A 27,350-nucleotide genomic window follows, 5' to 3' on the forward strand; every position below is an offset into this window, starting at 1 on the left:
TTACATTCATTTAAGACAATCTGACAAGCCCTTCGAAATGCCCCCACCCAAACTTCCTGTTGAAATTAAGTGAAATAGATCAACACAGGGAATATAAATGCGCCTGTCAAGCTGATTCTGTATTTTGTTGTCTATAATGTGAAGATAGGGCTTCAGGCCATTCCTTACCAGCCATCACTAAAGTCACAATGTAGTCTTATGCCTTACTGCTTAAATATTTTACTATTTAAAAAGAGTGGCTTGCTTGACCTTCCTGGTTTAAAATCAAAGAACACTTGCCTCATGCCATTGTCTAACTAGCCAATTTCCAGTCAAAAGCTTCATTTATATAGTCGTTGGAGAATTAGAGGGAGAGTTAACAGTCCCAGCAACAGGCCCTGCCGACTCAGACGCAACTTCCGACCTGTTTGAAATTATTAGTCAGACTTTGGCATGAACAGTGAGCCGTGGCTGTGACCTGTAAGCTTCTTCTCACACTAAAGAACTGACAAGCCATTTTCCTGCTCGAATCTGATCCAAAACATTATCCTGATTGTTAACCGTGGTGATTGTGTTAAAAAAGCATTTTTTTCTGGGGTTTCCCTGCATTTAAATGACTTATAAAATAAGAAAGCAGAGGCAGAACAGTCTATTGAATATAATTTAGTTTTCACACTGAATCTGCAGATAAACATGTACTTTCTACAGCAAACCAATCATATGCACAATCACACATTCAAAGAGTGAAATTGCTCCATGAATTGCATCCTACTTCATGTGGTTCTGTTGTATTTATTTCAGCATGTGACAGGGAACCAGAGAAAAAGTTCTGTCAGCCCTTTTCCATTCTTATTTGAGTGTGACAAATTTTCGACAGAAGAGGGTGAGATTTTAGCAAATAAAGTAAATAGGTGTGTTGTAAGTCGACTTCATGTGCTGACAGGAAATTTGTAAAGGAAGAGCTGAGAGCCAATGTAAAATTCTCCCCTTTCCTTTGTACCTTCTCTGCACTTTAACTTTGATTAAAGGTCAAGTGCTTCAATTGCATACACACACATAAAAGCATGAAGGTATTAACAAACAAACAAAAATACTCCAGCTTGGCCTACTTTTCTTTCTCAGTGCAACGTAGCTTTACTTGGGTGTGTGGTAGCTTATAATACTGTAATTTGGTCCCTGTGGAACCTGATGTTTTGCTGAGCCACCCACACAGAGTCTTTCCCTCTCAACCCTGGGCTGCATCGCTGTAGCACCTCTCCCTGCTGAATAATTGAACTTGTTTGTGCCATTGTTGTCTCAGCATATATAAGTATTCCCCTTAATTTCCTCAATCCCAGAAATATCTTTCCCACTGAGACTCCTTCATTATTTACAGTATCAGCCAAATAACTTCAGAGACTGAGGTTTTTATATATACATCCTTTCAGGCAGCTTTAAGGACCCTCATTCATTTCATCTTATCTTATGAACCCAGTATTAATCTTGTTACTGGTTCCTCACTTACCAGTGCACTGGCTTACAGTTAAATAAACTCCAACCATATGTAATATTAAATGCAGATTCTCTGCAGATCCTTAAAGTATTAAAATGTCTTAAAGGGATAGAAAAATGAAAATTCTCTCATCATTTACTCACCCTTATGCCATCCCAGATGTGTAGGCATTTCTTTCTTCTGCTAAACACAAAGATTTTTAGAAGAATATCTCAGCTCTTTTGGTCCATACAATGCAAGTGAATGGGTGCCAAAATTGGGAGGCTCCAAAAATTACATACGTAAGTCATCATAAAAGTAATCCATAAGACTACAGTGGTTAAATCAATATCTCCAGAAGCGATATGATAGGTGTGGGTGAGAAAAAGATCACATTCACATTCTTCTTGTTTTTGGTGATTTACATTCTTCATGCGAGGAGAAGAATTTCAAGCAAAAATGTACTTAAATATTGATCTGTTTTTCACCCACACCTATCATATCACTTCTGAAAATATGGATTAAACCACTGGAGTCGTATGGATTACTTTTATGATGACTTAGTGCTTTTTTGGAGCATCAAAATGTTGGCACCCATTCACTTGCATTGTATGGACCTACAGAGCTGAAATATTCTTCTAAAATTGTAATTTGTGTTCTGCAGAAGAAAGTCATACACATCGACAATGGCATGAGGGTGAGTAAATGATGAGAGAATTTTCATTTTTGGGTGAACTGTCCCTTTAAGTTCACTTTCAAAAACTGAAATGGATAGTTCACACAAAAATGAAAATTCTGTTATTTACTCACCCACATGTTCCAGACGTGAACCTTCTTCTTTGGAACACAAAAGGAGATGTTTGGGGCTGTTCATCGAATGTGTATTTGTATCCATCTGCACTGCTTTTCAATTGCTTTTATATGTAAATATTCGCTAAATCGGCTTCTTTTTTTTTTACCACCGTGTATCGATATCTTTTTCAGCATCTCACACATGAACGCTATGTTGTTTAGATGCTTTGTCAAGTTTAAAAGAACTTCAGCTTTTTAAAAATTTGTCTTAGGATGCCTGCGGTCTGCTATTCATGGCACTGCATCTATCTTTTTTTACTGCAAGAACGCATTCGTTCTGAACGGCCCTTACATTTCATTTCTTTAAACATGCAAATACCCTGAAATGAGAATATGAGAAAAGAATGTTTATCATGGAGATCTTTTGCTTTTTCAGGCAGACCAGCTCTTGGGTAATATGATTGAGATGTGGGTGGACCGCATGGACAACATCACCCAGCCAGAGAGGAGAAAGCTCTCTGCCCTGGCTCTCTTGTCTCTTTTACCATCTGACAACAGGCAAGTCATCTTCCAGACACTGCAGCCTCATCCTATCACATTTGCATGCAGATGTCTGAAGCCTATATAGTAGATGGCATCGGTGAGCTGTACAAATGATAACACTTACTCTCTGATTTGACATTCACTTCAGAAAGCAAAAGTATGCAACATCACTCTGTTAAAGTGGCTCGCCATTAGACATGGCTGCTGGTATATCATGTCATTAATTCGAATGTCGCTGATGGGCCCTTTATTGTGACTTGTCTTAGAGCAATCATGCCATGGTCCAAATCACTGAGATCACATTTTTTCCCCATTCTGTTGATGTGAACATTAACTGAAGCTCTTACATTTTGCATTTATTCATTTGGCAGACGCTTTTATCCAAAGCGACTTACAAAAGAGGAAAACATAAGCTCTTGACCCGTATCTGCATGATTTTATGCACTGCACTTCTGCCACATGATTGGCTGATTAGATAATCGCATGGATGATTGTTGGTGCCAGATGGGCTGGTTTGTGTATTCCTGTAACTGCTGATCTCCTGGGATTTTCACGCACAACAGTCTCTAGAATTTACTCTAAATGGTGCTAAAAACAAAAAACATCCAGTGAGTGGCAGGTCTGTGGACGGAAATGCCTTGTTGATGAGAGAGGTGAACTGACAAAGTCTACAGTAACTCAGATAACCACTTTGTACAATTGTGGTGAGAAGAATAGCATCTCAGAATGCTATTCTGAGATGCGGGTTGGCGCTGTTTTGGCGGCACAAGGGGGACCTACACAATATTAGGCAGGTGGTTTTAATGGTGTGACTGATCGGTGTATATAATACACACAATATTATGATGGCAAATGAGGAAAGAAAATGCAGATTATTAATTTAATGAAGTTTTTACGTTTTCTCAAATTTCACCCCAATAAATTTACACTGGAGGCCAAAAGTTTGGAATAATGTACAGATTTTGCTGTTTCAGAAGGAAATTGGTACTTTAATTCACCAAAGTGGCATTCAACTGATCACAAAGTATAGTCAGGACATTACTGATGTAAAAAACAGCACCATGATTAAATCTAGACAGGCCCCATTTCCATCAGCCATCACTCCAACACCTTATCCTTGAGTAATCATGCTAAATTGCTAATTTGGTACTAGAAAATCACTTGCCATTATATCAAACACAGCTGAAAGCTATTTGATTCGTTAAATGAAGCTTAACATTGTCTTTGTGTTTGTTTTTGAGTTGCCACAGTATGCAATAGACTGGCATGTCTTAAGGTCAATATTAGGTCAAAAATGGCAAAAGAAAAAAGAAACCGCTTTCTCTAGAAACTCGTCAGCTAGTCATTATTTTGAGGAATGAAGGCTATACAATGCTTGAAATTGCAAAAAAACTGAAGATTTCATACAGAGGTGTACACTACAGTCTTCAAAGACAAAGGACAACTGGCTCTGACAAGGACAGAAAGAGATGTGGAAGGCCAGATCAGGGTATCCACGGGTCCTTAAAAAGTGTTAAATTTACTTTTTAAAATTTAAGGCCATAAAAAGTCTTAAATATCTTAAATTACAAGAAGTCTTAAATTTCATTTGCTGAGGTCTTAAATTTTGCAGCGTGAATAGAGGAGATGCTTAAAATAGTAGAAAAATCATCTCTCTCTCTCTCTCTCTCTTGTGCATCCGTCATTTAGCAGCTGACACTTGAGTTTAGTGTGAGCACGCACAGGGAAGCGCATTTTTACTGAACTTATGATGTTGCACATGTATAAACCTTCATAAACCCATTAATCCGAAATACAAATGCTGTTATTTTGCGTATCTAACACTGTCGCTCCTGCTTATAATCGACAAAGCTGTCAACGTTAGAATTTGCAAGTGCGCAAGGCTGGAGCGGTCTTTTGATGCCTTTCAAATCGTTTCGCTTCCTTATTTTACACTATACCTTTGACGATAATTGTAAAGCTAACACAACTACTCAGCTGCAAAGTTACACCTGTTATATCTCTCATCTCCATCTCTGTAGATCTAGGGCTGCCAACGTAATTGACACTGTTCTCACGCTCTCACGCCACACGTCCCTTTTCTCACGCAGTGATAATGTCTCGGAGCAAAGAGGACTCTGACAGCGCACGGACAGACAAGACAGAGCAAGCTGCATGATGCTGCGAGTTATTCAGACCAATCGGGGAAAGCAGCAGCACAGCGTCTCTCCCTCTCTTTCATAATTTAATCTGTTAACATTTTCAATACATCTTGTCAACTTTAAACGGCAATTTTTAAGGTTACTGTTATTTGAGATATTTCACTCAAAAATTAAAATTGTCATCACTTTCCTTCATGCTGTTGCAAACCTGTATGACTTTCTTATTTCAGTGGATATCAAAAGGAGATATTAGGGAGTTTCAGTCACCATTCACTTACACTGAATGAAAACCAAGATGCAGTAACAGTGAATGGTGACTGAGACTAAACGTCTCCTTTTTTGTTCCATGGCAGAGAAAAATTTATTCAGACTCAAGGGTGAGCAGTGATGACTGCCCTTTAACTACCTGTAAGTATTTGTTAAAGGTATCTGCCAAGAAAAAAAATATAAATGTTATTCAGCACATGCTAGACCTTATTCACAGCAGCGGTATCTTTGATGTTTAATGACAGTGACAGCAAGGCTGTGCGGGATAGACGTACAGTCTCTTCGATGAGATGTACTGCAGTTTAAAGTGTTTTTGGATCATTCTGTGTGCAAAACATTGAAAAAATATCTTCAAGGACACTCAGTAGACAAAAAATCCATACAACATGAGTTGTGGAAAATCAGATGGGATATTGGAGGTTTTTACAGATTTATACTGTGCATGCCTTTGAAGAAATAGTAAGTCTATCTCTCACAGCCTCGTTTCCATTCCCATTAAAAGTCAAACATGGCGCTACTGTGAATAAGGTCTGTAGACCAATCCTCTTATTTACAAAAATGTCAGCGCATGCGCAGTAAGTGGTGGCAGTAAGCCCACTGATTATTGTGTTAGATTTGACAGATTAGAGGATTAAATGAAAGTATGACACAAAACCATCAAATACAAACATGTTCTTAGCTATACAATTACTATAATGATATGAGTTAATAGCAAACATGTAATCATGTTCGCTATAAATTTATGCTGCAAAGTTGTGAGTTGAAATGATCTCCTCAGTCCAGTCAGCTCTGTTAATGATCTTGAAGCCACAGCAGTCAACGAGAGCCCTCGGAATAATTTTTCAACAACGTAATCCAATAAAAGTTAATTTTTTGCTCATGGTTTTTGCCACCACTTCTGTGTTTGACATAAACGGTGACATTGCAAAAGCATTGGTCTAATGCGTCATGTCTTGCTAGAAAGCAAGTGACTAAAGAGAAGGGTCACAATATAGGCTACATACTTTAGGCTACATGCATTCTTAATTATTTCATTTAGAGTTTTAATGTTGTATTAACTTATTAAAAAAAAAAAAAAACATGTCCAGATACATTCAGGTAGCCTCTTTGGTTTTGTATTTACCAGCTAATGAATTAATGTGGGGGTTTTTTTATTTATTTTTTAATTTTTTTTATTGCGAAAGTGGTCTTAAATTTTTCTTAAAGATGGCCTTAAAAAGTCTTAAATTTCATTCCTTCGAACCTGCAGATACCCTGCAGGTGTACAACTAAACAAGAGGATAAGTACATCAGAGTGAGAAATACATGAGAAATAGATGCCACACATGTCCTCAGCTGACAGCTTCATTGAATTCTACCCGCTCAACACCAGTTTCATGTAAAACAGTAAAGAGAAGACTCAGGGGTGCAGGCCTTATGGGAAGAATTGCAAAGAAAACTTTTGAAACAGAAAAACAAAAAGAAAAGGTTAGAGTGGGCAAAGAAACACAGACATTGGACAACAGATAATTGGAAAAGAGTGTTATGGATCTTAACCCCATTGAGCTTTTGTGGGATCAGCTAAACTGTAAGGTGCTTGAGAAGTGCCCGACAAGACAGTCACATCTATGGCAAGTGCTACAGGAAGCGTGGGGTGAAATGTCACCTGAACATCTGGACAAACTGACAGCTGGAATGCCAAGGATCTGCAAAGCTGTCATTGCTGCACGTGGAGGATTTTTTTATGAGAACTCTTTAAAATAGTTTAAGAAGTTCTGAACATTTTTTTCAAATTGTAATAGTAATTTTTCACGTTATTAATGTCCTGATTATACATTGTGATCAGTTGAATGCCACTTTGAGACAGCCTAAATAAATAAAAGAACTGTGGCGAATTCTCCATGAAGCTTGGAACATCCTATCTGCCAACAACCAAGAAAAACTGTATCCAGGTGTAAGTAGGAGAATTGGTGCTGTTTTGAAGGCAAAAGTGTTCACACCAAATATTGTTTTAGCTCTTTTTCTATTTACTGGACTTTGTATGACGTTAATTGATTAATGTAACCCATTTATGTCATTATGTTTTAAAGAAATCCTCACTTTGAAAGTTTTTCACAAGTGCCTAAAACTTTTGCACAGTACTAATATATATATATATATATATAATTATATAATATATAATATTGATCTAAAATCAGTATTTGATCTATTGACAAGGCTGTGCAAGAAACCTTGACTAACTAGTTATAAAGTAAGTGGGCCTTAAGCAAAAAAGCAAATGCTTCAAATGTGTAGAATATGGTCACTTTAAAGCCTGGGGCTTTTAATCAGTCATATTGGCATTAGAAAAATAATTGTTTTGTTTGTTTGAGATTGACACACTTCCATCTCATTCTTCATTACAATATATATGTTAATTTTGGCTACATAAAAACAATTTAGTGTGTCCCTACATGCATGCTCATGTTTGGATTGTCGAACGGCTATTTGTTGCCAAATAATTTCACACTTCAGATTCGTCTCATCTATTGTATATATCCACATATCGTATGTATCTCTCTGTGTATGTGCCCATCACAAAATCAAGGATTATGGAATTGTGTTGGGGACTGTGAATTTAGTGAAATGCTGCTGCAGGTCTGCTGTCACCTTATTTCACTGAAATTGATCTTGCAGGTCATTGTTCTGTGAAATCAATAATTACATCAATACCTGAGCCCTTTATTGTCAGTCTCTCTGCCAGCCAAAGCAGTGATTAACTGGCAACAATGCACTTCCATCATGGCCTTGTTTTCTGTCTCAGGGTTTTAGAGCTTTGCTGTGGTATACAGAAGGGGATCCCGATGCGGCTTAAGTTTGAGTCTGGAGGGGGAGCAGAGTAGTCATGCATTATCATGCTTTGTAGAGACAGCCTGGATCCATTCATGAAGTTGGCGATTTCTCTGAGCCTCAGCCTCTGAAGCATAGAAGCATCATGGTTGTTTTCTTCATTATTGGCACATCTTGCCTTCTGCTCACATCCAAACAAGCTAGAGAATTCTATGTCTGTTGTGACTTAAAGGAAAAGTTCACTCAAAAATTAAACTTTTTGACATCGTTTACTCACCATCATGTTGTTCCAAACATTGTCAATCTCATTACAAAAAAGCACCATAAAAGTGGTGCATATAACTTGCGCACTAAATTCCAAGTCTTCTGAAGCATGACAACAGTGTAAAGAACACACCAAAATTTAAGTCTGTATTCACTGATGAGTCTCCCTCCAGTGTGCTGTAAACCGCTGTGACCAGATCAGAGTTGATCTCCAGTACCAAGTCTGTTTGATTGTTGAACGAATCTTTCAGAAAAGGATTGTGATTAATTAAAAGATGTGACTCAAAACAGCGATTCATTCAAGAATCAAACATTGTTAGTCCTCTAATGAACTCTCACGAGGAGAGCTAGGGCAAATATCTAGATTTTCAGTGAATAACAACTTAAATTTTGATCTGTTCTTCACACAAAGCTGTTGTATGGCTTCAGAAGACTTGAAATATAGTCATGTAAACCACTTTTATAATATGTTATGGTTCCTTTTTTTTGTCATGTCGAAGCTTGATAGCCCAGCCCTTATTCATTTTAATTTTATGGAAAAGAGTAAGCAGGATATTCTTCAAAAATTCACCTTTTGTGTTCCATTGAAGAAAGTAATTCATATGGTTTGGAATTATATATAGTGTCAGTAAATAAAGGCACATTTTCCATTTTGGGTGAGCTATTTCTTTAAAATCCAAAGTACCATTTTATCAAATGCAATATTGAAACAAACTTATTTTAGGATAGAATTGTACTCCAGTCAACAATCATTTGGTGTGTTTTGGACTTGTGTGACTCAAACAGCGCAGATAAAATTATGAGAGCTGTCTCTGAAAGGATATTTAGCTGCACCGAGAGGCTTGCTGAAATGAGGCACAGCATATTAATTTTCACAGATATTCAGAGCACCCTGAATGGCATTTTCTGATGCTGCCATTGCTATTCTATTTGCTGTGTTCTGACTGCAGTGTCTCGATAAACACCTGTGGCCTTTACAGGCACTGAATGTTTCTCCACTGAGGCACAATACGTCACAAATAGTTTCACCCCTAATGAAGTATAACCACGGTGATGACAGCAATGAAACGATACAGATTTGACTCCAGTTCACTCATTTGGAGAGCGCAGAATAAACAGATGATAATGATGTAATGATTTCTATGCATACAGCCAGGCCAGAAATAGAAGAAAAGTATGCAGATGGGATCTTCATTATTGCACATGCACAAATAGAACCATTCAAGGTGTTTTCAGTGGGTCACATTTGGAATAATGATGTTTGAGTTTGCCAGAACATGTAAACAGTTTGCAGTAATGCTGTTTGCTTGATTACAGTTGGCATACATATTCATAAAGAAAGGCAAGTTGATTACATGATTTAGAAGGTGGCTAATGTAATGTTAATTTTCTTTAGCATGCCCATGAGACATAAGTAACGTTGATTCAACTATTACTTAGGAAGATTCAACTATACCTTTCTGCCATTTGTGAATGTTGCACATGCCTTGAGTGATAGTCAAAATTTATAACATTTTGGAAACCATCTCTACGTGGCTCTATAGCTCTTTACCTAATAAATATCTGTCTCTGTCTAAATTCGAAATATAAAAAAATGTCTTTACCATGCCCGTTTCCCTTTAGGCCACTTAAAAATGGGATGTACACAGTCTACAGGAAAATCACTACTATGCCATAGTGGATACCAAGACACAGATTAGGGAAAGTTTGTGAAGTGAGCACAGTAAGTAGCCTAAACATCCTCCTTAAAACTCATATGTTAAATGAATAAACCACAATTGATTAGAATAGACTTTGAATTAAATAAATGTAATATTAATAATAATATCTAGGTTTTTAGACTTTGTGCATCATTCAAGAGTAAAATTTCCTCTTCCATTAGTAGATTATCATTTAACACTGAAAGCAACCCTTTTCGCTTTTTTTTTTTTTTTTTTTTTTTTTTTAAATGAATGATTGCTCCTGTTTTGCCATTCTCTATGTGGTTGCTTTGCGTGTCATGGCAACATCGGTTGATCAGTTTACTTCCAATTGCCGTAGCCATTTACAGTTGTTTCTTAATGTCCCTACTGTAACTTTCAGAACTCAAAATGTCCACTTAAGTTCAAAAAGAATATATATATATATATATATATATATATTGAAATTAAGCTACAAAACTGCTTGAGTGCCCACATTTACTCATCATCAACGCCTATTTATGTTCAGTCTCTTTAAAGTTTGTGTATTTCTATTTTCAGATATAAATGTTCATGAAGTTTTGACAGTAGACCGTAGCGGAGAAATACGATTGAGCAGCAATATAAATGCATACCAGCATCTTTCGCTAAAATATATTGCAGAAAATGAAGCATGTCTTGTCTGACATGACTCTGACGGGTCAGCTAACTAAGCAAGGTTTGTGACAGGACAATTTATCGTGGTTCCCTTTAGACTAGAAAATATTTTTTCCCATCAAAAATTAGCTTTATTAATCAACATGTTTTGAGCTATTGATAATAAACTAACATTTTGGTTTAAATTTTGTGAAAATTAATCAGTCAGAGATAACATCATCTCAAGCAAGAAAGACAACCAAAACTTTAAATTACGAGTTCTCTCCTTATGATGACAAACATTTCCATTATTTGATAGTCAGCCCATTTATACTTAACTATTACAAACTTTATTTTTAAATTGCACTATTTTGATGTACATTGTTTGTTTTTGGTATATTTGCATTTTCAAATATAAAAATGGTTCATTATGACTTTTACATTACCAACATTTTCTCTGAGGGGTTACCCCTAAACCCCCATAAAGTATCTTTCCTGAATATAAATGGTAGAAGATCCCCTATAGCCCACTACTCTGGTTGTCTTTGGGCCACAATGTCCTCATTCTTGCCCAGTTATTAAGAGACTTTTTGACTGTTGATTTATGATTTATTTATTTCACAAAGTAGGCTACTATTGTTACCAACCTGAAAATGTATAACAATTATTCAAACAAATGTGCATTTCTTACACATTGTCATTAGTCAGAATGGCTACGAAATGATATGTTATTATGATAGGTTATGATGAAATTAATTGTTGTCCGTACCTTTGGTGGGATGGAAATGTAGAGACCGTACCTTGGAAATTTACTTGAATTCCCCTGCTCTATAGAGTTCAAGTGGTCTGGGTTGTGAACACATGTTTCCCATTCATTTTCTCACTAAGCATTTTAAAGAATCCTAAGCCTTGCACAAAACCAACCAGCTCTGAGATAAACATTATGCATTATTCATTTGTTTCCTAGTCAGAAATTGTTGTGATTTGTCTCCATATATTTGTTAGATTTTAAGGATTCATGCACTCACTGGGGATTGGCACACCAAACATACACATCAGTGGTACTTCTCCCCCTTCTCTTTGCCAAATCCATATATTTAAAATAATCATTGCCGTATGAATTTTTCCCTTTTAGGTTTCTACCTCGAGAAACCTTCATCCCTGGTTTCTCGCTCTCTTTTAGAATATTCAATATTATAAGCTTTCGAATAGATGAAGCAACCATTGACATTTTGTGTTTTGTTTTGTGTTTTATGTTTTGTTGATCAAAAGTATAAAATGACAACGTTTTGACTTTTTTTATATATATATATTATTTTGATATTTGTCTTATTATAATATTGATATTTATTTTCTAGAAATTATGTATATAGATTTCTGTTGAAGAGTCCTAGGGCTCTGTAGACCTCTGGTTGAAAACTCTTAAGCCATGAAAGCCTTGGAAAAATAACCCATCTGGCTTGCTAAACGAAACGGCAGTTCATCAGGTTTAATTGCCTGAAAGTGTTGGTTTGGGTGTCGTATATGTTGTACAGGCCTCTTATTCAGTTGCAAGCAGAGTGATAAGAAATCTTTAATATGATGCATATGATAGGTGACTACCATTTCTCTTGTAGCTCCAATATCAACAGAATGAGATAAGATTGCCCCCTATCCTGTATTAAACTACTGTGAAGTAATATTAAAGCAGTAAACTTTATTAAATGTAAGAGTAGATATTCAGCTTGTTTAGGTTGATGCCCGGTTTGCTTGTAGCTTACTTTAGGGTATCTTCAGGCTATGCTTTAATTGGCTTTTCTCATATTAATATATGCTTAGCATAACTGCTTTTATGTTATTTAAATCCATTTTATATGTATTGCGGTTTATGTAATATTGAAAATTTTACTTTTGTAAGGTTTTTGACAAAAAGGGGGAATGTTTAAATGAAATTATTAATTAAAGGGATAGTTCACCCTAAAATGTAAATGCTGTAATTTACACAACCTCATGTTGTTCCAAACCCATGTGACATTCTTCCCTCCATGGAACATGAAAGGAGATGAGAGTTGTAAATGAGGCTTTATGAGAAAGGAGATAGGAGTTAAGCAGAATATTAGCTTCAGTCACCATTCACTTTCATCCTATGGGTAAAAGATGCAATGAAAGTGAATGGTGACTGAGGCTAACATTTCATCTAAAATCTTTTTTGGGAGTTCAATGGAAGAAAAAATTCATACTGGATGACAGAATTTTCTCTTCTCTTTAAGGAAGCACTCAATTCCCTAGTACTGGGGTGTGGATGGATGATGGCAAAGCTGTATGCGGCAACATCGTAATTTCATACCAACCTCCTTTCATTCCTTATTCATTAAATAATATCGGCTATGCCCCTCTTCCTTAGCAGCTACAGAACCTCATCATCTTCATCCATTTCACCAAAGCAGAGATCTGATTGCTGCTCCAGAAATGGTATCGACTAGTTCATTTCACAGAGCAATGTTTTCGAGATTTAAGACTGACCTTCCTTATCTTGCTTTTCATTGAATGCTGCATGTGAGCAGATCTGAGATGCAGGAAGACTCGTCACATAGTTCTAAGTGGACAGTCGAGGCATATCATGTGTTTCGACTCTGCAAGTGATGGATGAAACAATTTGGATCAGACATCGGGGGGTTATATTGAAGGTTGTGATGGAAAGAGCCAAACATAGGAAATTTGGCCTAGGCACACATTATGAGAGAGAAATGTGCTGGGATTTATAAGGACCGCATAAGGTCAGGACCATAGGATGTATTCATCCTTAATATGCCAGACAAGTATTCAAGGCTTTCAAATGGAGAGATTCCCCTTGGTAAAAATGCAGTGTTGCTGCATCACAGCAGACCTGCATAGGAATGGGCGTTTTGACCAAAATCTTTGAATTTTATATCGTGTTATTTTTTTAGCTGGAAATTCAACCTCAAAATATTTTATATATAACAAACCCTGTAGTAATGTCCATTTCTGATAATCTTAGAAACCATTAGATACCTTAAAAATGAGAAGGGGTTACTTGATGGACCCAAACCAAAAGATAAGATTATTCATTACAAATGATTGATAAAACAGCTTCATATTCTGTAATACTTGAGTTAACCATTTCAGCCCCTATGTCCATTCCAGTGGATAATACTTTCTCTAGTGTTTTTTTATTTTTTATAAAGGTTTTTGTCATTTGGTGCCACCCAAATCACAAAGAATTATTAGATTAGATGCTTAGTCAAACTAAGAGTGTCATACCGCACATTGTTACTGTACTTTTCGAACAAAAATCTTCCTTTTAAATGAAGCATGGTGGCTTGTGACAAGACAAATTAGAGTAGAAATAAAGCATGGCCTTATTTTTTGTGTCCCTAGAACATATTTGGCATCTGAAAGAGGTCTTAAAACAGTAACACATTACAAATATGATTAGATGTGCAACATTTGAAGTCATTGTGAAATAGCCTTTATATGCACAGTTGCACGCACCTGTGTACCGGTGTGACTTAGACTTGTAGGAAATTAACCTGAGACTTGAGTTCAAACTAAAGATTTGTGTACACAAGTCTTCAGGTCTACAAGGAGAAATATTTTGTCTGAATAAGTGCCTCTCATGCACTTTTGTTCCTGTGAAAATGATTGGCTATTTGGTCACTTTTTCTAGGAAATCCTTTTTTAAATAAATTTATGAAATTAACTGTACTGCAGTTTTTTATAAAACTGACTTGCAGCATAGAAAATAGTTACCAAAAGAAACTTAAGCCGTGACTTGATTGGGCTCTACGTCAGAGACATCTCTGGTTTAATTGTATATTAATATGGCAAGTTGAGATGCTGCTGGGAAACTCTAGACACATGCGGCATGACGCTGCGTGCCCATCTGTGACGCCGTTTTGCAGAGTGGACTATAGTTTTCTACTTTTTGTCAGAATATGCAAATCATGCTGCAGATATACCGTGGCATGGTACAAAAGAATATCTAGCACTTGACACAGGTCTATATATACCATCATGCCGCCCAACCCTACACCTGCATCAAGGGTTTAATCTAATGAATGTCTTCAGAGTTATTGGCAATAACTGCCTCAACTAATGTATGCATTTAATGTTCTCTTGATCCCTTGAGTGTAGTTTACATTTTAGCAGTCAGTCAGACTGAGTATTGCTTTTAGGCTCATGATTATGCTCCTTTGCAGAAGAAGTTGAGAGTCTCTCTTTGGCCCCCCTCAGTGGCTGGGCCCCTGAAAGCTGTCCCCTTTTTCCCCCCTTATGGGCAGCCCTGGCTACTGGATTGTGAACACATCGGTGTGAATAACCCAAAGGGCTCCAAAACATTTCTCTGTCACAGCAATGTCATTTCTCTCCCAGAAAGGATGTGGTTTGGTCATGTTCATTCTCTGACTAATGTTTTCCACTGTGATCATTTCTCAGCGTGATCCAGGACAAGTTCTGCGGGATCATTAACATCAGCGTGGAGGCACTGCACGATGTGATGACAGAAGACCCTGAGACTGCCACTTTCAAAGAGTAAGTTTGATTCTGTCTGTTTGATGATATTTCTCCACAGAGGCAGCACGTTTGCCTAATGACCTGAAATGTTGTGGACAAGGGCACAAACTGTCATGCTAGTGCGTTTAACCAAACAAATGCTCAGTGTTGTGGAAATGGTTGCATGAAATGTCATTGTTAGAAATGACTTCAGTGTTTCCTGCTCTTTACTTTCCATGAATAAGATATACTTTGGTATTCCATTACTTTTTTTTTAAAAGCACAATTCCCATTATTGTTGTGAGAACTATTATGTATTCTCAGTAAATCGTTATTTAATATAAAATTAATCTCGAGAAGTAGCTATTTTTTTTTTTACTATATAAACTAATATTAATTCATAAAAATGTAATATCATCCCACATTTTGCACACAACTCTACTATTGCTACATCTAAATGATTTTGCCCCATTACAAAAAAAAGTAAAAAGTAAAATTCCTTGACACTGAAGAAGTAACGTAGACCCTGTCTACAGCATGGCAGGAAGACAAGTGAATAATCCTGTTCCATTTTCTTAATTTTGACACAAATTGTAACATCAACCTTCAGTCCTGTTACCCAAGATATTATAAGAAAAATTATCAAACAAATATTTGAGTTTTCTAGGGATTCAGGCCCGATTTTGTACCCTATGCATGGAAACTTCATTAAACATCTATAAATTGTCAAAACATAGTAGCAAACCCAATAAATTGTTAAACATGCCTGTATATAGAGAGGTGTTTTTGCAAAGAACATCATTCCATTTGAACACAAGGGTAATGTATTAAATATAAGACATCTGATACGCCACATCAGTATACGGTACCTTTGTTTTCATGAAAAGGTTTGTGCAGTGCGTATGCAGTTCATGAAATGTGAATGATGCCGCAATGCAGCCAATAATTCATGACTTCAGGATGAGATGCTATAACCTTATGTTCACTTTCTAAGGCATTTTATCATTTGCAGGATGGGTACACAACGTTATACATACTTCTGTGGGGTGTCAAAAGATTATTCATAAATGGAGTGATTGTTTACACTGCTAGAGTGCAAGGCACCACTGGAGGCTGGGGGGAAAAAATGCAGCATTTTAGAAATTAAATGTATCATGAATGTAATTTCTCTAAATTGCACTCGCACACTTCATGAACTTACACCCTCTCTCTGTCTGGCTGTTTTCTAGTTGCATGCTGATGAGCCACTTTGAAGAGCCGAAGCTGACGGATGATGAGGAACCCCCAACAGAACAGGACAAGAGGAGGAAACTGGTGAGTGTCTCACCTCAGTTCAATGGTCACATGTTAGATGCTCCTATTGATGACAGTTGCCAACAAGTGGCCCATATTGATGAGTTGTAGTGAGTGAAAGAACTTCTTTACAAAGCAGTACATTTAAAACTAATATGACAGGGGCCTGGGTAGCTCAGCGAGTATTGATGCTGACTACCACCCATGGAGTCGCGAGTTCGAATCCAGTGCATGCTGAGTGACTCCAGCCAGGTCTCCTAAGCAACCAAGTTGGCTCGGTTGCTAGGGAGGGTAGAGTCACGTGGGGTATCCTCCTCATGGTCGCTATAATGTGTGGTGCTCGCTCTCGGTGAGGCGTGTGGTGAGTTGTGCGTGGATGCCGTGGAGAATAGCATGGGATTATGAGGAAAAAAAAACTTAATATGACAAAGTGAGTCTAATGCATTGCAACTTCAATGCAAGGCTTATCACAAAGAAATCTGGAAAAAAAAAAAAAAAATCTAAGTCTTTTTAGATTAAACATTTATTTATCTTGGTTGTTAATTTATAAATACACTGGTGTTCTTTGTTAGTTTATGGAAGTTCATATTGTAATCACTTTTTATGTGAAAATGTATTAGTATATGTGAAAATGGTCATTAACCAAGATTAATAAATGCTGTAAAAGTATTAATTATTAGCTAACATATTCAACCTTATTGTAAAGTGTAAATTCCGGATAATTGACCAACACTCAAGCTAACATTAAGAGCCGATTGCATTGATTATATTTATTTAAAGATGATACCAATATACTCTGTGACTGGCATAGATAAAGGCAATCTGAGTAAACACAAAATACAGTTTTTAAATAATAATGTTATTTATTGAAGCAAAAAAGTTATCCAATACTAACTGAGCCTGTGTGAAAAAGTAAACAACTGATAACCAAGAAGAACATTAAGGCTCATCTGAATTTTGCCAAAAACACACCTCAGACCTTTTGGGAGAATGTTCCATGGACTAATAAGTCGAAAATGGAACTGTTTGGAAGACAGGGGTCCCGTTACATCTGCCGTAAATCAAACACAGAATTCCACAAAAAGAACATCATACCTACAGTCAAGCATGGCGGTGGTAGTGTGATGGTGTGGAGATGCTTCGCTGCTTCAGGGCCAGGGTGACAATAATTGAATAATTGCTCTCTACCAGAAAATCCTAAAGGTAGTGTCCGGTAATCAGTCCGTGATTTGAAGCTCAGGTGCAACTGGATTATGCAGCAAGACAATGATCCAAAGCATAGGAGTAAGTCAGCCTCTGAATGGCGCAAAAGAAGCTAAATTAAAGTTTTGGAGTGGCCAAGTCAAAGTCCTGACTTGAACCCGATTGAGGTGCTGTGGCAGGACCTTAAACGGGCAGTTCATGCTCGAAAACCCTCCAGTGTGGCTGAACTAAAGCAGTTCTGCAAAGAATAATGGGCCAAAATTCCACCACAGCGTTGTGAAAGACTGATCTCCAGTTAACGGAAGCGGTTGGCTGCAGTTGTTGCTGCTAAAGGTGGCACAACCAGCTATTAAGTTTAAGGGGGCAGTTCATTTTTTAACATGGGTGATATAGGTGTTGGATAACTTTTTTGCTTCAATAAAAAAATATATATATTTGAAAACTGTATTTTGTTTACTCAGGTTGCCTTTGTTTTATGTTATATCTCATTTGGAGATCTAAAACAATTTAGTATGAAAAATGCGCAAAAATAGAAGAAATCAGGAAGGGGGCAAATATTTTTTCACAGCACTGTATATAGAAAACCGATATGATCAGTTTTGTTGTCACTGTCAAAGAATATAATGAAACACTGGTCACTAGTAAACAATGATGGATCAGCATCACAAAGCCTATATATTTTCAAAAACGAGAGATATATCCAATACTAGCTCTAAAACCGCTCTACTGAGATCATTAGTATCGATGATTATCCTCTTTTGGGTTTTGTTTAGGATAAGTATCTCATCACAAATAATTAATCATTTAGGAGATGTCTCAATGCAATTATTGCAAGATAAATAGCCTGTTCAGTTATTACCATCAACACGATGAACATTTATCTCTCGTGAGCTCTTCAAACAGGTTTGTTACAGACACACACTGTGATGAGGGACTCTAAATGAGACAGAGCGTGTGTGCACAAACTGTTTCTATCAATGCATGAGCAGGCTGACTGACAGCACTTGTGTTACACAGCGTGTACTCAGATTTACATTATAGAGATATTCATTTGCATTTGTGTTTGTTGGTTAATTCATTGTTCATCCGTTGGCATTTAAAAAAAAATTTTTTTAATGATCAGCAATACAGGGGATTACTGTAATTACTCCTGAAAATGGACATATCACAATTCATACACGTGTAATATTTATTTTTGTGAAACCCACATGACAAGGGAACATCTGTCAGATGAGTTGGATGGCTGATAGAAAATCTGTCTGCAACAATCACTTCCAAAAAATAAAAATAAAAAAACTAATTTTCCTGCATTTTAAATCCCTACTAGAACTTTTAAGTGAGCCACTTTCTGTTCCAAATCAGTCACTTTATTCCACGATGCTTAGGATGCTGCAAAAGAGGCAGCGAGGCAGCTCACTAGGTTTTGGAAGAAAGCTTAAAGGAATATTCCAGGCTCAATACAAGTTAAGCTCAATAAGCATTATTACCACAAAAATTTATTTTGACTTGTCCCTCCTTTAAAAAAAAAAAAAAAAAAGCAGCAGCAAAAATCGAGGTTACAGTGAGGTACTTACAGTGGAAGTGAATGGGGCCAATTTTTGGAGGGTTTAAAGGCAGAAATGTGAAGCTTATAATTTTATAAAAGCACTTACATTAATTCTTCTGCTAAAACTTGTGTGTTATTAGAGATGTAAAGTTGTTTAAATAATTGTAAATACAATTTTAGGGTTTTAGAGTTTGTTGACATTACATTGTCATGGCAAGGCAGTTGTAAAATTGGCTGTAACTTTACACAGAAAGGTTAGTAAGTGATGTTATCTCACTTAATAGTGTTTGTCTTGAGGCTGTAATTTTGAAAAAGTGAGTATTTTAACATTCAAAAATTGGCCCCCATCCACTTCCATTGTAAATGCCTCACTGTAACCTCAGGAGAGATGAGACAAAATAATTTTTTGTTGTAAAATGCTTCAAATAGGAATGTGATTGAAAGGCTTGTATTAAGTTAAACAAGTTGAAAGACACATAAAAGAAACCAACTTTAAGAGCAAGGGACCCGTTTAAAGGTTTTTCTTTTTTTCTTTTTTTGTTTACTCATTGGAAACATACCTGAAATGCTTTGACACACCAGCAGTCAAAAGCAGCAGTATGTTGAATTACGTTTGTGTTCCTGCCGAAAGTCGTACAGAGTTCAGAGTACTTGTGAGGGAGGACCAGGGCAGAGTGCATTGTGCAGAGAAAACAGACAGCGGAAATGGACACAGCAAGCAATCAGTTCCCACACAACAGGCGGTGGGGTGCAGAGCAGTCAGTAGATAAAGTCGAAGAGATTTATTACACTACAAATCTCCACTGACACACGGAAGGTGTAAGTTCCTGCTGGTTAATGATGCACAAAATGGATTAAAAGAGAAAAAAGAATTGTTTTTAATCACTCCCTCTAGCTCAAATGCAGGTTCTGATTTAAAAGGTTTATTTCGAATCATCACAGCCATTAACCAGTGAACTGTCATGAAGAGGATATTGCGGACAGGGCAATATTTGTGCAGTCATCACACACAAAATATGTGGCAGCAGCTTCAGACTGTGGGCGGTTTTGGGACAGGTAGCTGTTAACCGTGTTTAACCTTGTTTCCCAAACTGGTTAACCTGTCACTGCTGCGACTGATGTGCAATGTGTATCATTGCCATTATAAAACTAAATGGAACTGAAATCGCTTCACCTTGGTGCTTTATAGGCTACAGGCCCTCGTTTTTATCTGACATATTTAGTAATTTACAATAAGGCTCCATATGGATGTTTTTTTTTTTTTTTTTTTTTTTTTTTTACAGTACGTTTGAGATTTCCTAAATCGTTTGAAGCCGTTGTGTATTTATGTCTTGCCTTTGTTCTGTTACATTGAAATAAGGAATCCTGGGCCCAAAGGATATAAGTAAAGATGCTGTAATTAAGAAAACTGTTTTGCTTAAAACAATTTTGCATCGCTTCTAAAATATACCACATCTCAACGCTATGTATTTCAAGTGGATTCGTTTTTTTTAATTTTTATTTTTTTTTATAGCGAACAGGATAAGTTAACGACTGATTGATGTTGCCACTTCCAAACATTAGTGTTTCTGTCATAGTGAAACTCAATACAAAAATTTATCCTTGCTCCTTTTCCTCTTGTCATTTCATAATTTGGTTGTATACTACAGGTTTGAGGGTCAGTTCAAACAAGAATACTGAATTGAAACTTTTTGCTTTCCGAGATGCAGTATTACATAACAGATCTATCTGTTTAATAAGCACTTTTCTCTCTGATTCATTGCCCATGAATTCCAAAGTATGACAAATTTGTTTAGACTGTTTAAGTCTTTTTATTTAATGCTGCACTGAGCGAAAAGGTTTTAATTTCACACACTTTTAATTTTGCACTTTTCATTTACCATGAAAACCTTCTTTTTATTTCTCTTTGTTTTTGGTTTGGAAAATGGCAAATTATATTTTGAAATTAATAACGCCTGACATCATCGGCATCTAGAGAGGAGCTTCAAATTAAGCAGGCAAGCCTTTGGAACTCATAATGATAGTATGGTAACACTTTACAGTAAGGTTGTATTCATGAACATTAGTTAACTACATTAGTTAACTACAGTACATTAGTTGACATGAACTTGTTACCAGGGACTAAAACGTTTCAAGGAGCGAAAACCGAAAACGAACAGAAATTTTGTTGCTTACTTAAAGTGGCTTATTTTGGGCTTTTTTTTTTTCCCGGAACAGGTTGCTTATTTCTCTTGCGAGATCTGGCAACACTGCAATTGGTATTTCACCCACCCCTTAGCACAAAGTGCTGTCATTTTGTTCTAATCGGTAACCTTTTGCAAAGGAGGCTGCGGAACTTCTGAACCGGAACAAAAAAATATTGTTTTTGCTCAGAACGAACCGAATTGAAAAACATTGTTTTTGTCCCTGCTTGTTAGATCCAAATACTCTATTTTGCTAATGCTTACAAATAGAACCTTATTGTTTAGTATTATCAATATTATTTGGAGAAAAATAAATATCTAAATAAATAAATATATCACAAGAAATGTTTATATCACAAGACTATTTTCCATTTGATTTTCTCTTTGCAGCTATTTTAAATAGGCTTTATCGAATTTTCTGGTTTCGACTATCCCAGCTTTTTTGCTTGCACGCACATACTGAAAAGGCAAGCTCTGTCCTGATCGACAATCAAAAGATATTTACACAAACTTTTTCTAAATGATTATTGCTAACCTATTAGCCACTCGCATTAGCATATTATTGAGAGAAATCAAAACCAAATTGGAACTAGATTATTACTCTGGTACGCACAGTTAGGCAATTGGTGCTAATGTATTCAGATAACTCAAGATCTCAGGGTTTTTGCAAATCACACAAAATATTCTGAAAACGATTCTGATATAATGACAGCTTCTTCCAGTATGCCTATAAAAACTTTCAAGCCTACCCTCATTCAGTTAGTATAATTAGATTATTATGCAGTTGTTATCATATCATATCATAATAGTAATATGCAAATTTGTGACTAGGGAGCAAGGGGGAGGAAAATGGGACATATGAGAAAGACAATCACACAATTTTACATGCAATAGAGGGCACTCCATAATGTGATTGAAGTGGACATTTTGTTTGTTGAATATGTCATACTTTAATAGAACTAATGACTTGTGTGTTTTTATATGAGAGGTCAATGAACCGTTGACCCTTGTATGATAAATGCATCATGGAAACGAGTTTGTTTCTAATCAACGCAACACATGGGGTGTTTTTTTGGTCACCAATTATTAGGGCTGTCATGATCATAACATTTTGCCTGGCAATTAATTGTCATACATTATGTAATTGTTATTAGTAATTGAATTGTCTCTTGTTCATATAACCTACAGTGTAGCTTACACGTACAAATTAAAAAGTAATTTATTCACATTGAACATGGAATCAGACAATTACATGCACATAAAATGTTAACAAATACGGCACAGGGTTAGAAAGAAATGAATAATTCTACATATTTAATTATTTACAAATATTTTTTAATATTTCTCTCTTTGGTTAACTGGAACCCAGCCAGCCTAAAATGTATATTAGTAATATAATATTGATTACTTTTATCATTATTATTAAATTACAATCAAATGTTCATTCATACATCGTGTTCATAAAAAGGCATGTTAATAAACGAGACACAAAAATGCTTGTTTTGTGGCATTTCAAAATGTATTATTTGGTTGGTAATATGTGATTGGTATTTAAAGTGTCAAATAATCACATTAAGGTGATTAACGTAATTATCTAGAAAGGTCTATCATTTCAATTTTTTCTTTCAGAATATTGTGTGGTTACATGCAACAGTTTCTAAGGCCTTTGACCTTTTCCACACCTAAATGAAGAGCTCCCAGAATGTCTCAGACAGCTTAACCTTCAGTTTGTTGATGGAAGTACACTGAGAAGCCTCTCAAGCATGCTCTCCTCACTTCTGGTTTATGTGGCCGCATATTAGCACAGCTAGCATAACAACACTTTGTCCTCTCCTGTTGCCTCTTAGCGTCGAGCAGCACCTCTCATTCCTCAAGTGACTGGAGAGGATCATGGTGGTTTGAGTCAAGTTGAAAGGTGTTGGACAGATATTTGCTTGATTTTTAAAAGTTTGCAAGGCAGATCTCCTCTTTGTGTTAGCATTTTTCTAGTCTTCTACGGAGTCCTTTTAATTATTTTCTTTGTGGTGACAGACTCCATCCTGGGTATCTAGCGAATAACTCTCTGTAGAGTAGTTCTACAGTCATGATTGGCACTCAATCTCAGGTTGCTCTATAGGGGAATTTTTCCTGCAATTAGCAAATTTAAATGCAGTGTTTTAAATGCATCTGCAAAATAGCAAGGAGCCAACAGGGTTGTAAAAGTTTTTGAAGTTATTATTTTATTTTCTATTTGTCCTTTCAGTAGTTTTTACTCTGATTGTTAGTTTTAGTTTAGTTTTAGTTGATTCAGTGTTTTCAAGTTTTATTTATTTATTTATTTATTTATTTATTTATTTATTTATTTTCAGTACACTCCTGGGCAAAAAAATTAATAAAAATGGACCAAGCCCTTTTTTTTTTTTTTTTTTTCTTTTTTTTTTTGCTTAACCACAAATCATTTGTCAGAAAATTAGCAAGAATTGAACAAATAGATAAAGTAAATTAGCATGGGACAGTTTTTAAATGTTTAAGCCTTGTGGGTAAACTTGCAGATGGTTTTATATAGAAAGCAGAGTCAGTGTTGATGGCTTCAAACAGTTGATGAGTAGTTGAAAAATGTTTCACAGTTAGTTTGAGTTTAATGTGAGACCAAATATTCTCTCTAGGGTTCAAATCTGAATTGTGACCAGGTCAAAACATGAGCCTGATGGACTTATCAAGCCACTTCTTGGTGGTCTTTGCAGTGTGGGCAGGAGCATTGTCTTGTTGAAAAATAACTTCCTCTTTAGAAAACAACTTTTCAGCTGTGGGAAGCAAGCCTTTTTGCAATAATCTCCTGTACTCCAGAGCATTAACTGACTCCACACCATGACACCACTGTGGTAGAGATGCATTCACTGTTGTATTTCTCACCAGATCTTCGAAGACACCTCTCTGGAGCATCACCATGCAACTCAAATTGTGATTCATCACTCCACACATCTCTGCTGAACCACTCAGAATCAAACTTTCCATATTCTACCAAATACTTAATTCTGTCTTTGATGTTTTTCTGAGACCGCAATGGCTTTTAACACATCTTCTAGACACAAAACCTGCATTAGATAACCTTCTGGTTATTGTTCTTCTTGAAAGAGGCTTTTTATCCAGTCTTTGTGAACTGTAAATTGCAGCAGGTGGGTCATCCCTGCATGAAGAGTCTTTGGGCCGCTTGCTTTTGGGCCGGACGCAGACCAGCTATGCAGTTTCTGACAGCAAACCCTGCATGATATTTTGCTTTTTTTGGAGCAGATTTGATCACTCTTTACCTTGGGACTCACAACACTGCATATTGTAGATCTCTCCCTGCTCTATCACTCCTGGTTCCATTTATGAACTTGTTATCAGGCCTTTGATGGGCTGCATCAGGTGTGACAAATCACCAACTAATAACTAATCTTTTAAGAAAAAAAAAAAAAGAAAAAAACATCCCAGAAGATATTTTTGGAAACTTTTGTACACCCAGACATGTGTTATTTTAATCATTATCATGATTTTAACTTTCAAACAAGAAGACTATATAAGTGAATTTCCCTGTTTCCATCTTTTCCCCAAACAGTTCACTGCAGCAAACGCTAATGAGCGGTAGTACAGGAGTGCATTTTTTAATTCTTGCTAATTTCCTGATAAATGATTTATGGAGACAATTAAAAGCTTAATGTTTTGCCATTTTGTGCTTTGCCCATTTTATTTGCCCAGGAGTGTATATTTCAGTTTACGTATTTGAGGGCTAGTTTGTGTGATAAACAATTCCTGTATCTCAAAATGGAAATAAAAGGTCTCTCTTTTTTCCCCCAGGTATGAATTCTTGTTTTTGGTTTGAAATGTTGTGTTTCTATAGTGGCCAATTTTATTATTATTATTATTGTGCTGTTGCTGTGCCAGAAATGCAAATTGTCACCTTTCATAATCTCCTCCTTCAGTGGGATATTAAATCCCAAGAAATTCAAATAACGGTGTTAAATCTTGAGTGTTAGCTTAATTTAGACCTTTGAATATGCCTGAATATCTTTTCCCCTGTAAAACACAGTTTTGTGGTAGGCAAGGGAAATGTCTCTTTTGATATATTGGACAGTGTGAGTGGTAAAAGTCATATTTTTGTGAAGATAGAATCAATTTTGAAAGACAAATTCTATTTTTGTTTTTTTGTTTTTCAAAATTTATGATACTGGTTTTGATAGCTACAGTTGAAGTCAGAAGTGTACATACACTTAGGTTGAAGTCATTAAATCTAATTTTTTTTAACCACTCCACAGATTTCATATTAGTTCATATTTCAACTATAGTTTTGGCAAGTCGTTTAGGACATCTACTTTGTGCATGACATGAGTAATTTTTCCAACAATTGTTTACAGACAGATTGTTTCACTTTTAATGGTCTATATCACAATTCCAGTGGGTCAGAAGTTTACATACACTAAGTTAACTGTGCCTTTAAGCAGCTTGGAAAATTCCAGAAAGTGATGTCAAGCCTTTGAACAATAAGCCAAATAGCTTCTGATAGGACGTGTACTGAATTAGAGGTGTACCCGTGGATGTGTTTTAAGGCCCTCAAACTCGGTGCCTCTTTGCTTGGCATCATGGGAAAATCAAAAGAAATCAGCATCATGGGAAAAACAAAAGAAATCAGCCAAGACCTCAGAAAAAATATTGTGGACCTCCACAAGTCGGGTTCATCCTTGAGAGAGATTTACAAATGCCTGAAGGTACCACATTCATTTGTACAAACAATAGTACGCAAGTATAAACACCATCATACTGCTCAGGAAGGAGACGCATTCTGTCTCCTAGAGATGAACGCAGTTTGGTGCGAAAAGTGCAAATAAATCCCAGAACAACAGCAAACAAGTATCTATATCCACAGTAAAACGAGTCCTATATCGACATAACCTGAAAGTCTGCTCAGCAAGTAAGAAGCCACTGCTCCAAAACCGCCATAAAAAGCCAGACTACAGTTTGCAAGTGCACATGGGGACAAAGATCTTACTTTTTGGAGAAATGTCCTTTGGTCTAATGAAACAAAAATGTAACTGTTTGGCCATAATGACCATCGTTATGTTTGGAGGAAAAAGGGTGAGGCTTGAAAGCCAAAGAACATCATCCCAACCATGAAGCATGGGGATGGCAGCATCATGTTGTGGGGGTGCTTTACTGCAGGAGGGACTGGTGCACTTCACAAAATAGATGGCATCATGAGGAAGGAAAATTATGTGGATATATTGAAGCAACATCTCAAGATATCAGCCAGGAAGTTAAAGCTTGATTACAAATGGGTCTTCCAAATGGACAGTGACCCCAAGCATACCTCCAAAGTTGTGGCAAAATGGCTGAAGTCAAGGTACTGGAGTGGTCATCACAAAGCCCTGACCTCAATCCGATGGAAAATTTGTGGGCAGAACGGAAAAGCATGCGAACAAGGAGGCCTACAAACCTAACTCATTTACACCAGTTCTGTCTGGAGGAATGGGCTAAAATTCCAGCAACTTATTTTGAGAAGCTTGTGTAAGGCTACCCAAAATGTTTGACCCAAGATAAACAATTTATAGGCAATGCTACCAAATGCTAACCAAGTGTATGTAAACTTCTGACCCACTGGATATGTATGAAAGAAAGAAAAGCTGAAGTAAATCATTCTATTATTCTGACATTTCACATTAGTTTTTCTGATTAATATTTTTTATTGATTCATACAGATAACAAAGAAAAGCAAAACGTATATACACAGAATTAACATTTAAACCCCACCCTGACCCTCAACAAACATCCCTGTGGTCACATAAAAGTATACACACACACACACACACACACACATGCACAAAATTATATATATACACACACACACACACACACACACACACACACTACTGGTCAAAAGTTTTGAAACACTTGACTGTAATGTCATATATCTCATGATCTTAAAAATCGTTTGATCTGAAGGTGTATGCTTAAATGTTTGAAATTAGTTTTGTAGACAAATATAATTGTGCCACCATATTAATTTATTTCATTATAAAACTAAAATTTTTTGACATTTAT

General features: G+C 36.4%; 1 protein-coding gene across 3 annotated transcripts in view; it reads left to right on the top strand.

Moving 5' to 3' along the window:
* LOC127424369 (importin-11) overlaps window positions 1-27,350 on the top strand; it is a 178,020-nt gene that overhangs the window by 131,090 nt on the left and 19,580 nt on the right. For 2 of the 3 annotated variants that reach the window (XM_051669497.1, XM_051669496.1), the window contains exons 27-29: window positions 2,679-2,800; window positions 15,015-15,110; window positions 16,301-16,385. In XM_051669497.1, the coding sequence (XP_051525457.1) occupies window positions 2,679-2,800; window positions 15,015-15,110; window positions 16,301-16,385 (303 nt within the window). Of the gene's footprint in view, window positions 1-2,678; window positions 2,801-15,014; window positions 15,111-16,300; window positions 16,386-24,191; window positions 25,101-27,350 lie in introns of those variants that run through there. The other variant, XM_051669498.1, reaches the window with a different exon arrangement.

Source organism: Myxocyprinus asiaticus, chromosome 33, assembly GCF_019703515.2.
Source record: "Myxocyprinus asiaticus isolate MX2 ecotype Aquarium Trade chromosome 33, UBuf_Myxa_2, whole genome shotgun sequence".
NCBI lineage: Eukaryota > Metazoa > Chordata > Actinopteri > Cypriniformes > Catostomidae > Myxocyprinus > Myxocyprinus asiaticus.